This window comes from Scyliorhinus torazame, chromosome 3 (genome assembly GCF_047496885.1).
Source record: "Scyliorhinus torazame isolate Kashiwa2021f chromosome 3, sScyTor2.1, whole genome shotgun sequence".
Lineage (NCBI taxonomy): Eukaryota > Metazoa > Chordata > Chondrichthyes > Carcharhiniformes > Scyliorhinidae > Scyliorhinus > Scyliorhinus torazame.
The window spans coordinates 20851895-20868632 of record NC_092709.1 but is presented as its reverse complement, the minus strand read 5'-3'; the positions used below and the strand labels follow the sequence as shown (position 1 = coordinate 20868632).

Genomic DNA, 16738 nt, shown 5'->3' with positions numbered 1-16738 from the left:
TAAAACAGTTAGTGCATTTGTCCAACGAAAGCGGATCAACAAAGCCAGTAAAAGATTGAAGTATATAGCCAGAAAGTAGACCAAGTCATGTTCCTTGTAACACTGTTCCTTTTTAAATTTTAGGAGTTTAAATTAATCTAAATTATGCAGTGAAGGTTAACAAGGGCTGCCCCACCCACTCACATAACTGGTTGGCAGTTAAGTGTCCGTCACCTTAATCTACTTTGATCTAAAAGCAGGTTGGGGGGGGTGGGGTAGTCAACTCAGGCCAATTTAAAAGAGTAACTTGTAACTTGTGAGTTCTCACAGTGAGCCAGAGAAGAGACAGCCAGAGTGAGACAGCAAAGAGTGAGTTTGGGAATTTGAAGCTAGATGGCAATTCAAAGTTGGGTGGGGAGGAGGTGCTTTTTAACCTTGGTAAGTGACTGGTAAGTAGTTGTTCTTTTCATTGTCTTATTTATTTATTTTTGCTTTCGTTTTTTGGAATTATAGTTGTATAAGTTAACCTAAGGTTTAAGACATGGCAGGAGATCCCAGACCCATTTCATGCTCCTCGTGTGCGTTGTGGGAGCTCGGGGACACGTCCACTGCCCCTGGCTCCTTCACGTGCAAGAAGTGTGTCCAGTTGCAGCTCCTGTTAGATTGCTTGATGGCTCTGGAACTGCGGATGGGCTCACTTTGGAGCATCCGCGATGCCGAGGACGTTGTGACAAATGTGAGGTAATGCATTTTGGAAGGGCTAATGCAGGTAGGGAATATACAGTGAATGGTAGAACCCTCAAGAGTATTGAAAGTCAAAGAGATCTAGGAGTACAGGTCCACAGGTCATTGAAAGGGGCAACACAGGTGGAGAAGGTAGTCAAGAAGGCATACGGCATGCTTGCCTTCATTGGCCGGGGCATTGAGTATAAGAATTGGCAAGTCATGTTGCAGCTGTACAGAACCTTAGTTAGGCCACACTTGGAGTATAGTGTTCAATTCTGGTCGCCACACTACCAGAAGGATGTGGAGGCTTTAGAGAGGGTGCAGAAGAGATTTACCAGGATGTTGCCTGGTATGGAGGGCATAAGCTATGAGGAGCGATTGAATAAACTCGGTTTGTTTTCACTGGAACGAAGGAGGTTGAGGGGCGACCTGATAGAGGTATACAAAATTATGAGGGGCATAGACAGAGTGGATAGTCAGAGGCTTTTCCCCAGGGTAGAGGGGTCAATTACTAGGGGGCATAGGTTTAAGGTGAGAGGGGCAAGGTTTAGAGTAGATGTACGAGGCAAGTTTTTTACGCAGAGGGTAGTGGGTACCTGGAACTCGCTACCGGAGGAGGTAGTGGAAGCAGGGACGATAGGGACATTTAAGGAGTATCTTGACAAATATATGAATAGGATGGGAATAGAAGGATACGGACCCAGGAAGTGTAGAAGATTGTAGTTTAATCGGGCAGTATGGTCGGCACGGGCTTGGAGGGCCGAAGGGCCTGTTCCTGTGCTGTACATTTCTTCGTTCTTTGTTTGTTGTGGATAGCACGTTTAGCGAGTTGGTCACACCGCAGGTGAAAGTTATTGAGGGAGATAGAAAATGATTGACCAAAAGACAGAGCAAGAGTAGGAAGGCAGTGCAGGTGACCCCTGCGGTCATCTCCCTGAAAAACAGATATACCGCTTTGGATACTGTTGAGGGAGATGGCTCACCAGGGGAAGGCAGCAGCAGCCAGGTTCATGGCCCCTTTTGGCTGGCTCTGCTGCGCAGGGCTATAGTGATAGGGGATTCAATCGTAAGGGGAATAGCAGGAGGTTCTGCGGGCGCAATCGAGTCTCCAGGATGGTATGTTGCCTCCCTGGTGCAAGGGTCAAGGATGTCTTGGAGCGGCTGCAGGACATTCTGAGGGGGGGGGGGGGGGGGGGGGTGAACAGCCAGCTGTTGTGGTGCACATAGGCACCAACGATATAGGTTAAAAAAAAACAGGACAAGGTCCTATAAGCAGAATTCAGGGAGTTAGAGGTTAAACTAAAAAGTAGGACCTCAAAGGTAGTAATCTCAGGATTGCTACCAGTGCCACGAGCTAGTCAGAGTAGGACTGTCAGGATAGAAAGGATGAATGTGTGGCGCGAGAGATGGTGCAAGACGGAGGGATTCAAATTCCTGGGGCATTGGAACCGGTTCTGGGGAGGTGGAACCAGTACAAACTGGACGGTCTGCACCTGGGCAGGACTGGAACCGATGTCCTCCGGGGGGGGAGGGGGGGGGGGTGGTTTGCTAGAGCTGTTGGGGAGGGTTTAAACTAATGTGGCATGTGGGTGGGAACCAATGCAGGAAGTCGGAATGTAGTAAAACAGGGACAGAAACAAAAGGCAGTAAAGGGGAAAGTGCAAGGCAGAGAAGCCATAGTCAAAAATCAAAAAGGGCGCTAGTACAAGGCACAGTCACTGAGGGGAGCTCAGTGAATAGGCCCAGTAATACTAAAAGGAATAAAACGGGAAGTAAAAACATAATGGTAAGTGACGCAGCAGGTTGTTACATGAAGATATGGGTTCAACAACAAGGAAAATTAAGAGGAAATATAATTTAGGAGAGGTTACTGATCGAGGTGTTAAGATTCAAAACAGAGGTATAAAAGCCAGCATAAGTGTACTTTACCTGAATGCTCATAGTATTCGGAATAAGGTAAATGAGTTGATGGTGCAAATCATCGTGGATGACTATGATTTAGTGGCCATTACTGAAACATGGTTAAAGGATGGTCACGACTGGGAGTTAAATATCCAAGGGTATCAAATTATTCAGAAGGACAGAGTGGATGGTAAGGGAGGTGGTGTAGCTCTGTTATTTAAGGATGACATCCGGGCAATAGTAAGGGATGACATCGGTGCTATGGAGGATAAGGTTGAATCCATTTGGGTGGAAATCAGGAATAGTAAGGCGAAAAAGTCACTGATGGGAGTAGTCTATAGGCCACCAAATAGTAACATTATGATGGGGCAGACAATAAGCAAAGAAATAACTGATGCATGTAGAAATGGTACAGCAGTTATGGGGGATTTTAATTTACATGTCGATTGGTTTAACCAGGTCGGTCAAGGCAGTCTTGAGGAGGAGTTGATAGAATGAACCTACGAGGGAACAAGCGGTCTTCGATCTGGTCCTGTGTAATGAGACAGGATTGATTAATGATCTCATAGTTAGGGATCCTCTCGGAAGGAGCGATCACAATATGGTGGAATTTAAAACACAGATGGAGGGTGAGAAGGTAAAACCAAACACTAGTGTTTTGTGCTTAAACAAAGGAGATTACAATGGGATGAGAGAAGAACTAGCTATGTTAGACTGGGAGCAAAGACTTTATGGTGAAACATTTGAGGAACAGTGGAGAACCTTCCAAACAAATTTTCACTGCTCAGCAAATGTTTATACCAACCAAAAAGGAAGGACAGTAGAAAGAGGGAAAATCGACCGTGGATATCTAAGGAAATAAGGGAGAGTATCAAATTGAAGGAAAAAGCATACAAAGTGGCAAAACATTACAAAACATTAGTGGGAGACTAGAGGACTGGGAAATTTTTAGGGGGCAACAGAAAGCTACTAAAAAAGCTATAAAGAAGAGTAAGATAGATTATGAGAGTAAACTTGCTCAGAATATAAAAACAGAAAGTAAAAGTTTCTACAAATATATAAAACAAAAAAGAGCGGCTATGGTAAATATTGGTCCTTTAGAGGATGAGAAGGGAGATTTAATAATGGGAGATGAGGAAATGGCTGAGAAACTGAACAGGCTTTTTGGGTCAGTCTTCACAGTGGAAGACACAAATAACATGCCAGTGACTGATAGAAATGAGGCTATGACAGGTGAGGACCTTGAGATGATTGTTATCACTAAGGAGGTAGTGATGGGCAAGTTAATGGGGCGAAAGATAGACAAGTCTCTTGGATCTGATGGAATGCATCCCAGAGTGCTAAAAGAGATGACTTGGGAAATTGCAAATGCACTAGTGATGATTTACCAAAATTCACTAGACTCTGGGGTGGTCCCGGCAGATTGGAAATTAGCAAATGTGACACCACTGTTTAAAAAAGGAGGTAGGCAGAAAGCGAGTAATTATAGGCCAATTGAGATTAACTTCGGTAGTAGGAAAGATGCTGGAATCTGTCATCAAGGAAAAAATAGCGAGGCATCTGGATGGAAATTGTCCCATTGGGCAGACGCAGCATTGGTTCATAAAGGGCAGGTCGTGCCTAACTAATTTAGTGGAATTTTTTGAGGACATTACCAGTGCGGCAGATAACGGGGAGCCAATGGATGTGGTATATCTGGATTTCCAGAAAGCCTTTGACAAGGTGCCACACAAAAGGTTGCTGCATAAGATAAAGATGCATGGCATTAAGGGTAAAGTAGTAGCATGGATAGAGGATTGGTTAATTAATAGAAAGCAAAGAGTGGGGATTAATGGGTGTTTCTCTGGTTGGCAATCAGTAGCTAGTGGTGTCCCTCAGGGATCAGTGTTGGGCCCACAATTGTTTACAATTTTCATAGATGATTTGGAGTTGGGGACCAAGGGCAATGTGTCCAAGTTTGCAGACGACACTAAGATGAGTGGTAAAGTAAAAAGTGCAGAGGATACTGGAAGTCTGCAGAGGGATTTGGATAGGTTAAGTGAATGGGCTAGGGTCTGGCAGATGGAATACAATGTTGACAAATGTGAGGTTATCCATTTTGGTAGGAATAACAGCAAAAGGGATTATTATTTAAATGATAAAATATTAAAACATGCTGCTATGCAGAGTGAGCTGGGTGTGCTAGTGCATGAGTCGCAAAAAGTTGGTTTACAGGTGCAACAGGTGATTAAGAAGGCAAATGGAATTTTGTCCTTCATTGCTAGAGGGATGGAGTCTAAGACTAGGGAGGTTATGCTGCAATTGTATAAGGTGTAAATGAGGCCACACCTGGAGTATTGTGTTCAGTTTTGGTCTCCTTACCTGAGAAAGGACGTACTGGCACTGGAGGGTGTGCAGAGGAGATTTACTCGGTTAATCCCAGAGCTGAAGGGGTTGGATTACAAGGAGAGGTTGAGTAGACTGGGACTGTACTAGTTGGCATTTAGAAGGATGAGGAAGAATCTTTATAGAAACATATTTTTGTGAGGGCCACGAAGAATCCAGCATGAGTTTTAAGGATACAAAATAATCACATTTATTTACAATAACATATATATATATATATATATATAACAGCAGCAGCAACTTCCCTTGCTGCACACTCCTTCCAAACTGGCCAGCTTTATTTATACTTGGAGTTTACTAATGGTTTCTCCGCCCCCCTCATTGGGGAAGCTCATACTCCCACAGGATTGTGGGATTGTCATTAGTCCCCAGCTAATGGTAAGTAGGCAGGTTATAACATCCCCCCCGCCAAAAAAGTCCAAGGAATCCACCGAAGACCCTGGCGAAGGAGGGCATCGGACTCGTTTTGCCGCAGGCCGGACACCATTTGCACGCGGCACTGGATCAGGCGGCGTGTAACGAGACGGAGACCGGCGCTTCCGTGATGAACGGCGCGACGGTTGTACATCCACGGCCCGTGGACCCGAGGATTCCCCCTCTGATGCATCCTGTGTCTCCATCTCGGAGTCAGAGTCTGCTGCCTCCGTCATGTCAGCGTCTCTATCTCCATTTGGTTCTGTAACGACCTGCGTAGGCTTCGAGTGAGGCACCAGTGGAAAGTTATGAGGACTACCTTCCCTTGTCTCTGGTCTCTGCGGCTGTAGAAATGAGCTCCGGGGGCGGGGAATCTTTTGAGGGGATAGTCTTCTGGACCGAACGTGGTCTACATGTTTGCGCTGGAGACGACCCTGGGCTTGCACCTGGTAAGATATAGGGCCCGTTTGGCGAAAGATTACACCAGGAACCCACTGGGCACCACCAGCAAAATTCTGAACGAACACTGGGTCACCGGGCGCAAACTGCCGAATCGGCCGATGCCGAGAAAATCCCTGTCCCTGCCGTTCTTGTGTGCGGCGTACGTTTGCGCCAATGTCCGGGAAAACCATACTAAGGCGGGTGCGAAGTCTCCGGCCCATTAGGAGTTCTGCGGGAGCTACCCCAGTCACCGCATGGGGGGTGGTCCTATTCGTAAACAAAAAGCGAGCCAGTCTTGTGTCCATTGATCCGGAAGACTGCTTCTTTAGGCCTCTTTTGAATGTCTGCACTGCGCGCTCTGCCAACCCATTTGAAGCCGGGTGGTAAGGGGCAGTGCGGATATGGCGGATGCCGTTCATCTTCGTGAACCTCGCAAACTCCTCACTCGTGAATGGAGTGCCGTTATCCGTGACCAGCTCCTCGGGGAGGCCATGCGTACTAAACGACAAACGCATCTTTTCAATTGTTGCGCAGGACGTTGTCCCCTGCATCTTATGCACCTATAGCCATTTAGACTGGGCGTCAATAGAAGGAACATGGATCCTTGAAAAGGGCCTGCAAAATCTGCATGCAAGCGTGCCCAAGGCCGCCCTGGCCATTCCCAGTGATGCAGGGGCGCGGCCGGCGGAAGCTTCTGATGCTCCTGGCAAATGGAGAGGTTTTGGGCCACCTTCTCAATGTCGGTGTCGAGGCCTGGCCACCAGGCAGAACTCCGGGCCAACATTTTCATTTTGGTCACATCTGGATGCCCATTGTGCAAGTCTGTTAGTATCAGCTCCTGGCCTTTTTCCGGGACAATCACACACGTCCCCACAAGAGGATGCCGTCTTCCACGCTGAATTCTGACAGCTTGGAGGAAAATGCCTGCAACTCACCTGGGAGCTGTCTATGCTGCCCACCATTCAGGACTATGTGCCGAACCTTTGACAGGACTGGCTCCGTCTGGGTCCACTCACGGATCTGTGATGCCGTGACAGGCAAGGTGTCCGTAAAATTTAGGGTTGCAACCACCTCACCGGTCGTGGGGGTCGACATGGGGCCGGTCGATAAAGGCAATCGCCTCAGTGCGTCGGCATTTGCTATCTGCGTACCTGGTTTGTGCTCCAGAGAATACTCGTATGCAGCAAGCAATAAAGCCCAGCGCTGGATCCGTGCGGAAGCAATGGGCGGTATTGGCTTACCCTCTCTGAAAAGTCCCAGCAGAGGCTTATGATCAGTCACGATAGTGAAATGGCGGCCATACGCGTACTGGTGGAAGCGTTTCACCGCAAAAACCACTGCCAGGCCCTCCTTCTCGATCTGCGCGTACTTTTTCTCCGCTGCAGTCAATGTGCGGGAGGCGAAAGCTATCGGTCGCTCGGCCCCGTTCTCCATCTTGTGGGACAGGACGGCCCCAATACCATACGGGGATGCATCACATGTGACGAGCAAAGGCTTTCCAGGATCATAGTGGGTTAGTAACCCAGACGACGACAATTGTTGCTTTACCCGCCGGAAAGCGGTTTCTTTCGGCTGACCCCAAACCCAGGTGTGATTTTTCTTTAGCAGAAGGTGCAAAGGGGCCAGCGTAGTTGCCAGATTGGGGAGAAACTTCCCGGAATAGTTTACGAGACCGAGAAAAGAACGAAGATGCGATGTGTCAGTCGGGGCGGGGGCCTGTTGAATTGCACGCACCTTCTCTGCGACGGGGTGCAAACCTTCGCGGTCCACCCGATATCCTAGGTAGACTACTTCCTTTGCCTGAAATACGCACTTTGTGTGACGTAAACGGACTCCAGCCTCCGAAAGGCGTCTAAGGCCAGCCTCCAGATTTTCCAAATGTTCCTGCTCCGACGTTCCTGTAATCAAAACGTCATCTAAGTAGACAGCAACACGTGGTAAACCTTTCAAAATGCCCTCCATAACACGTTGAAAAATTGGGCAGGCAGAGGATACTCCAAAGGGCAACCGTGTATATTCATACAGGCCCCGGTGTGTATTAATCGTTACATATGGTCGGGAGGCAGGGTCCAGCTCCAACTGCAGGTAGGCTTGACTCATATCTAATTTTGTGAATGAGAGTCCACCTGCAAGCTTCGCGTAGAGATCCTCTATGTGAGGCATTGGATATCGGTCGAGTCGGGAAGCCGTATTCACTAAGTTTATAGTCGCCACACAAGCGAACTGTGGCATCTGGCTTCATTACAGGTACAATTGGTGCTGCCCAGTCAGCAAAACGGACGGGCCTGATAATACCCAAACTCTCCAAACGAGTGAGCTCCCCTTCTACCTTCTCGAGCAAGGCGTAAGGCACCGGGCGTGCCCGGAAATAGCGTGGCGTGGCTCCTGGTTCGACTTGGATACGGGCTACGGCCCCTTTTAATTTCCCCAAACCAGGCTGGAATACATCTGGGTATCGTCCTAGCACCTCAGTCAACCCTTCAGAAACTGTTTGGCGGATGTGCTGCCATTGCAACCGCAAATGGCGCAACCAGTCCTGACCCAACAGGCTGGGCCCATGGCCGCGCACCATGATAAGTGGGAAACGCCCCTCCTGGTGTCCATAAACAACAGGGGTCATTGTAGTTCCTGCAATGTCCAGTGGTTCCCCCGTGTAGGTGGCCAACCTGGCCTGTGAGTCGGTTAATGTAAGGGTCTGTATACCCTGCTTGATGCGGTCGAATGTCCTCTGGGCGATCACGGAGACCGCTGCGCCAGTGTCCAACTTCATCTCAAGCGGGTGGCCATTGACCCGTACTGTCACGTTAATGGGGGCCACACGGGGAGCTGCCACACAATGCAGCTGCAGGCAGTCGTCGTCCGTCTCCACGTCCTCAGGAGTAGCTGCCGCAGGTTCATCCACAAGGAAGGTACGGCCCCTGGGCTGGTCCCAGTTACGGCCCCTGGGCTGATCCCAGTTACGGCCCCTGGGCTGATCCCAGTTTCGGTCGGAACGACGGCACCTCTGGCGCCCCCAGGACCGCCATCCACGACGGGGTCGGCGCCTACAAGTCTGACACGGACATGGCTCCTCATCCATTGGTTCTGGAGAAGGCTCCCTTCGGGGAGGAATGTCCGATGGCCACTGGCATCGGTCCGGATGTTGCCTCGCCCAAGGTACCGCAGGAGTGCAGGGCGACATTTTCGGATGGAAGGGGTTGCGCCCCAAGGCATGCACTTCCATTCCCTGTAGATCCTGCACTCCTAGTTCTGTGCTCTCTCGGGACAATACTATTTGAATGGCCTGTTGAAAAGTCAATGTTGGCTCAGCTAACAACTTTCTCTGGGTGGCCGCATTGTTCATACCGCAAACCAAACGGTCGTGTAACATTTCTGACAAGGTCTCACCATAGTCACAGTACTCCGCAATCCTGCGTAACCTGGATAGAAAATCGGCAAGGGATTCTCCAGGGGTCCTCTCAGCGGTATTAAACCGGTAACGCTGGACTATCGTGGACGGGGTTTGGTTAAAATGTTGCCCCACTATATTCACAAGTTCATCAAACGTTTTGGTGTCCGGCGCAGCTGGATACGTAAGGCTCACCCCAAAAGAATGCGGGCTGCAGGCGGTGAGCAATATGACCACCTGGCGCTCGTTTTCGGTGATATTGTTTGCCCGGAAATAGTAACGCATCCGTTGTGTGTACTGGTTCCAGCTTTCCAGCGCAGCATCAAAAACATCCAAACGTCCGTACAGAGGCATGGTATAATAGAAAACAACTTCCAACCTGTATCCAACAAAAATCCAGGGAGGTGGCTTCAGCAGTGTAGACAGCTATTCACTTTAACCTTCGTCGCCAGTTTTGTGAGGGCCACGAAGAATCCAGCACGAGTTTTAAGGATACAAAGTAATAACATTTATTTACAATAACATATATATATAACAGCAGCAGCAACTTCCCTTGCTGCACACTCCTTCCAAACTGGCCAGCTTTATTTATACTTGGAGTTTACTAATGGTTTCTCCGCCCCCCTCATTGGGGAAGCTCATACTCCCACAGGATTGTGGGATTGTCATTAGTCCCCAGCCAATAGTAAGCAGGCAGGTTATAACACATATAAAATTATGAAGGGAATAGATAGGATAGATGCGGGCAGGTTGTTTCCACTGGCGGGTGAAAGCAGAACTAGGGGGCATAGCCTCAAAATAAGGGAAAGTAGATTTAGGACTGAGTTTAGGAGGAACTTCTTCACCCAAAGGGTTGTGAATCTAAGGAATGCCTTGCCCAGTGAAGCAGTAGAGGCTCCTTCATTAAATGTTTTTAAGATAAAGATAGATAGTTTTTTGAAGAATAAAGGGATTTAAGGGTTATGGTGTTCAGGCCGGAAAGTGGAGCTGAGTCCACAAAAGATCAGCCATGATCTCATTGAATGGTGGAGCAGGCTTGAGGGGCCAGATGGCCTACTCCTGCTCCTAGTTCTTATGTAAAATTGTACGTGCTGTACATCCACTGGGACAAATGGGGCATTCAGATTACAGAGGGTCTTCACGTGGTCAGTCTGGAGTGTTGAAGATCAGAGTTTTAGGAAAAGGTGAGAGATTTGTGTCTTTTCAAGGGAAAAAAGGCTTTTGAGAAGTCATCTCGTAGAGTTTTGCCAAGGCGGTCCATCTGCCAGTTTTGTTATACCCATGGGCAGTCCTACCTCGATTCTCTCTCAAGGTTCTTGAACCACTTTTGGGGAAAGAGTAACTGAACTAGTTTCCCCTTCCCTTCCTCATTGTTTTTAATATCTGGAGTACCTGCTAGGAGGGATGCAACCAAGGCTAAACGGCCTTTATGATAAGGGTAAAGGCTACCTGTATTAATTGGACGAAAGGACCCCTCCACTGGAAATTAACCCTGTATTGGAAATTTTGATTGATGTTGCTGAAGATAGGGGCCTATCACGAAATAAGCTTTTTAATTCACAGCGTCATTCCACAACCCAAGTTTAAAATAATGAAAGTAATTTTTAAAAATATTTTCTGGTTAGGTTGGGGTACAGTTGTTACTTCTTTACTAAATTGTAAAGCGAACTAATTGGAAAAACTTTTGAGACATATCTGTTAGTGTATTTGTGCTTTGTGGAGAAGGCTCCACAAATATATCTCCTGTTCAATGATGCCCAGCACACCAGTTCAAAAGACAAGGCTGAAGCATTTCAACCAACTTCAGCCAGAAGAGCTGAGTGGATGATCTGTCTTGGCCTCCTCCTGAGGTCTGCAACATCACAGATAGTCTTCGGCCAATTTGATTCACTCCACGTGGTATCAAGAAATGGCTGAAGCCATTAGTCAAAGGCTTTGGGCCCTGGCAATATTCTGACAACTGTACTGAAGACTTGGGGCAGCCGCACCCCTCGCCAAGCTGCTCCAGTACAGCTACAACGCTGGCGTACACCCAATAATGTGGAAAATTGTCCCAAATATGCCATGTATGCAAAAAGCAGGACAAAATCCAACCTGGCCATTTACCACCCCATTAGTCTACTGTTGATCATCAAAGTGATGAAAGGGGGCGTTGACGGTGTTATCAAGGGGCACTTATTTAGCAATAACCTACTTATGAACACTTAGTTTGGGTTCTGTCAGCGTCATTCGGCTCCTGATCTCATTACAGCCTTGGTTCAAACATTGACTAAAGAACTGATCCCAGAGGTGAGATGAGAGTGACTGCCCTTGACATCAAGGCAGCGTTTGACCATGTGTGGTATCAAGGAATCCTAGTAAAACTGGAGTCATTGGGAATCAGCAGAAAATTCTCCACTAGTTGGGAGTCTAGCACAAAGGGTTGTGATTGTTGGTAGTCAATCATCTCAGTTTCAGGACATTGCTGCAGGAATTCCTCCGGGCTGCAGGAATTCCTCAGGGCAATGTGCTATCTTCAAATGCTCCATTAATGATATTCCCTCCATCATAAGTGGGAATATTTGCTGCTGATTGCACCATTTGCCACTCCTCAGATTCTGACGCACTCTGTGCCCATATGCAGCGAGACCTAGATAACATTCAGACTTTGGCTGATAAGGGGCAAGTAACCACGCCACAGAAATGCCAGGTGATGATCACCTCCAACAAAAGAGACTCTGACTCTCCTCTTGCCATTCAGTGGCAATGCCATTGCTGAATCCCCCGCTATCAACGTCCTGGGGTTTACCATTGACCATAAACTGAATTGGACTAGCCACATAAATACTGTGGCTACAGGAAAGATCAGAGGCTGGGAATTCTGCAGAGAATAACTCGCCACTTTACTTTCCAAAGCCTGCCTACCATCTATGCGGCACAAGTAAGCAGTATGATGGAATGCCCACCACTTCCCTGGGTGAATGCAGCTCCAACACTCAAGCTTGACATCTTCCAGGACAAAGCAGCCTACTTGGTTGGCACCCTATTCACCATCTTAAACATTCACTCCTTCCATCACCGATGCAGAGTGGCAGCAGTTTGTACCATCTACAACAGGCTTGTGTCCCCGGGCCCACTGAAATCAGCTTGCTAAACTTCCTGGGTATTCAACGGGTATTCTCTATATGTTGAAAGGCTCACTAGCAGGGCCTAGGACAGGCGGATCAGGGCCCATCTGAGTATGTGGGAGTAGAGACTGAATGTGAGAGTGTAAGTCTGGCTCACAGTCACGGGGTTTTCATTAACCCTCCTCTCTCACATCAACAGATACACTCACCTACTCCCACAGCGTGCAAGGGTGACTGAATGAGCACACTGAGACTAGGAGTGTGCCACACACACATGCACGCACCCTATCACACTCTAATGGTCATCTTCATTTATTACTCATTTTTTTAATTACCAATTCATTGCAATGTTTTTTTTATACTGAGCAAGTTGTTTCATTTCATACCTCAGCTTTTAAAAAAATTCATGTTTAACGCTGTGCCAAATCTTGGGCTGGATTCCCCGTTTCTGAGGCTAAGTGCCGGTGCGTACGGAAAATCAGCGGGAGGTTCACACAGGAAAAGAGGCATGCACCCGTCACCGATTCCGGTACCGGTGAGGGTATAGCACCAGCGGTGAGTGAAACTCCTGCTGATCGCGGTGAAAACGGCCGGAGAATAGTCGGAGACCGAGCTATGCATGCGCAGGACTGACGACATGCAGCGGCCTCGCCGTAAAACATGGCACCAGCCGTGCGGAATCCTAACCCGCCAACTGCAACCCCACAGCCCTGGCCACCTCCCACCCTTCCTGAAAGCCTTAGCAGAAGCCCCTCCGGCCTGCGACACTGATCCTGGCCGAGGTTGGCGGCACTGTCCGCAGCCAGCACGTCGGGTTCCCTAATGCTGGGACTACACGTGGCATGTGCCTTCGGGAACTTGGCACATGGGGGCAGAGCATCGTGGGTAGGCCGGCCGATGAGTGGCAGCTCCCGCTTGAGGTGTTTGGTCCTTTTCTCCATTTGGCGGATGGATGTTTTGGTGGAAAAAGGTGTAGAGGTAATTGAGGAATGTTAAAATCCGCTGGTGGATGGATCCACGAACCGAAAGTGGTTGAGAAGAAGGGACCTGTTGGAGCAAGAAATTACTCGTGCGCCACAGGTGAAGATGGCGGAGGGTAAAAGGCCAGCCCTGCCTGCCCAGTGGTCGACTGAGCAGCTGGTGGACTTCTTAAATGAGAAGTTCAGTCAGCAGAGGGCGGATGCCCAGGAGGACCTGGCCAAGGTGGTGGAACCACGAAAAGCAGGGATTGATTGGGTGAGGCAGAGGCTGGAGTCCCAGGGCCAGGCTATTCGGAAAATGGAGGAGGTGGTGGGAGCACGAGGAGCAACTTACCGCGTTGGTGGCTGAGATTGGAATGATGCGGGAGGCCCATAAACGGCTAAAGGATAAGGTGGAGAATCTGGAGAAACGCTCCCGGAGCCAAAACTTATGAATCGGGGATACCCGAGGGCATCGAGGAAGCGGACGCTGACCCATATGTAGCCAAGATGTTGCAGCAGTTGATGGGGGAAGGGACCTTTGACCGTTCCCTGGAGGTCGACCGGGCGCTGATGAGGAAGCTGCAAGCTTCGCCGAGGGCGATGGTGGTGCGGCTCCACTGATTCCACGACAAAGAAAAGATATTGCGGTGGGCTAGGCAGACAAGGAGGTGCACTTGGGAAGGTAATGAGCTCTGCGTGTACCAGGACCTGGGCGCTGAACTGGCGAAGAGGAATGCCAGATTTAATAGAGTGAAGGCTGCCCTCTTTAAGAAGGCCTTTGCCTCCCCGGTAGCCCAGAGATGGATTTTGCTGGAGTGGAAGGGCCTGGTGCCACCGAAGCCAGGGGGGTGTGGGTGAAAGTCCTGGTGGAGTTCCTAAGACTGGAGAAAAATAAGTTTGGCTTAAGAGGGTCAGTTGACGGGTTTGCCCAGAGATGGAATCCGTTTATCAACATCTTCAATGAAAATTGAGGTGACGGGAGGGGGGGTAAAGGGGGTAAAATGGGGAAGGCAGAATGGGAGGGGCAGGGAGGTTGGGACATTCGGGTAGTTTATTTATAATGGGGTTTCTGTTTGTTCTTGTTGGTTTATACAAATGCCGTAATAAAAATATTTTTTTAAAAGCCTGATCTACAAGATGTACTGTGGGAACTCAAGCGGGGCTCCTTCAACAGCACCTTCCAAACCTACAACCTCTACCACATTGAAGGACAAGAGTGGCAATTCATGGGAACGTTGCCACCTGCAAGTACCCCTCCCAAGTCTCTCACTATCCAGACTTCAAAATGTATCACCGTTCCTTAATTGCAACAGGGTCAAAATGCTGGACTTCCCACCCTAATAGCACTGTGGTGTACCTATTCCGCATTAACTGCAGCAGTTCAAAAAGGCAGCTCATCGCCATGTTCTCGAGGGCAATTGGGGTGGGCGACAAATGCTGGCCTAGCCAGAAGTGACTACATCCCATGAAAGAATGTAAATAAAATCCAGCTCATTTGTTGGAGCCTCCTGAAAGCCTTCAAATCAGCACAATTAGTGGAAACTCCAAATGGTGCTTCAATTCAATCTGTGAGGGACAACAGGATGCTTTTAAAACTACTGTAAAGTCATCTTGGAAACATAAGTTGCACTGAATGGACTTTGCATTAAAATTCCTCAGTCATTTGTGCTGATAGAAGAGAATTGTGCCAAAAAAGTGCAATTGAATGGAAACTCCAGGCCTCTCAAAGGAGATAATAATCTTTATTAGTGTCACAAGTAGGCTTACATTATTAACACTGCAATGAAGTTGCTGTAAAAATTCCCTAGTCGCCACATTCCGGTGCCTGTTTGGGCACACTGAGGGAGAATTTAGAATGGCCAATTCACTTAACAATAAATGTAAATAATCTTTATTGTCACAAGAAAGCTTACATTAACACTGCCATGAAGTTACTGTGAAAAGCCCCTAGTTTCCACATTCCGACGCCTGTTCGGGTACACAGAGGGAGAATTCAGAATGTCCAAATTACCTAACAGCACATCTTTCAGGACTTCTGGGAGGAAATAGGTGCACCCGGACGAAACCCACGCAGACACTGAGAACGTGCAGATTCCGCATAGACAGTGACTTAAGCGTGAATTGAACCCGGGACCATAGCGATGTGAAGCAACAGTGCTAACCACTGTGCTACCGTGCCGCCCATGCTGGCATAGTAGTAATGTCACTGGACTGCCAATCCGGAAGCCCAGTCTAATGTTCTGACGTACAAGAGTTCAAATCCCAAAGCGTTGAATTTATAATTCAGTGAATAAACCTGGAATATAAAGATAGTAAAAGTGACCATGAAATCTGGGGACCCAGGTTCGAATCCCATCATGGCAGATGGGGAAATTGAATTCAATAAAAATCTGGAATTAAGAGTCTAATGATGACTGTGGACAATTGCCGATTGTCATAAAAAAACATCTGGTTCACTAATGTCCTTGAGGAAAGGAACTCTGCCGCCCTTACCCGGTCTGGCCTATATGTGACTCCAGACTCAGCAATGTGGTTGAGTCTTAAATTTAAAAAAAAAAGAAATGGTGTGTCAAACCACTCAGTTCATGGACAACAAATGCCGGCTGTGCCAGCAATGCCCGCATCCCATGAATTAATAAAATAAATTATTTGCGTGATGAACTAAAGCAGGGAGCTTTACTGGTTTGCTTCTGCTATAGACCACCCTGGCGACTGTTTGCAGGGAGTGGCAGTGATTATTTTTTTAAAAAATATTTTTAAAATAGATCTTTCCTGGTGAGATAAATGTGTCCTAATTGTTTTTAATCCTCTAGATGCTGTCTTTGCATTTCAACTACGCAATCCAGTGCACAATGGGCATGCTCTATTGATGCAGGACACATTCCAGCAGCTGATTGAACGTGGCTACAGGCGTCCAGTTCTTCTTCTGCACCCCCTCGGCGGTTGGACGAAAGATGATGATGTGCCTTTATTATGGAGAATGAAGCAGCATGCTGCCGTGTTGGAAGAGAGGATACTTAAACAAGAATCGACTGTCGTGGCTATCTTCCCATCTCCCATGATGTATGCAGGACCAACTGAGGTGACCTTTCTCCTCTCTATCATTACAAATTGGGGACAGGAAAGGGAATTATTTTTTCACGATGTTGTCTGCAGTAGCAGGTATAAGATCATAAGATATCATGCCTCTTGATGTGTGATGATTGATATTTTTTTCAGATGTTTTGGTTAGTCAAGCCTCGGCATATAACTGCCTGATGGACAGTTCATCGGGTTTTTTTTTTTAAACTCAGAATCTTACAACACAGACTGAGAATATTCTGTCCATCTGGCCTGTGTTAACTCTTTGATGGGCTTTCCCGTCATTGGGTTTGCGTAAAGCTGATCAGAAAACATTTCATGAACTTGTTTCTTGTGTGCTTGTCTATTCAATT

The 16738-nt window shown here is 47.8% G+C and overlaps 1 protein-coding gene across 1 annotated transcript in view; it reads left to right on the top strand.

Moving 5' to 3' along the window:
- papss1 (3'-phosphoadenosine 5'-phosphosulfate synthase 1) overlaps positions 1–16738 on the top strand; it is a gene marked incomplete at its 5' end in the record, with an annotated part of 118683 nt that overhangs the window by 90759 nt on the left and 11186 nt on the right. Inside the window, one exon of the mRNA XM_072495162.1 lies at positions 16118–16386. Within this exon, the coding sequence (XP_072351263.1) occupies positions 16118–16386 (269 nt within the window). The remainder of the gene's footprint in view (positions 1–16117; positions 16387–16738) is intronic.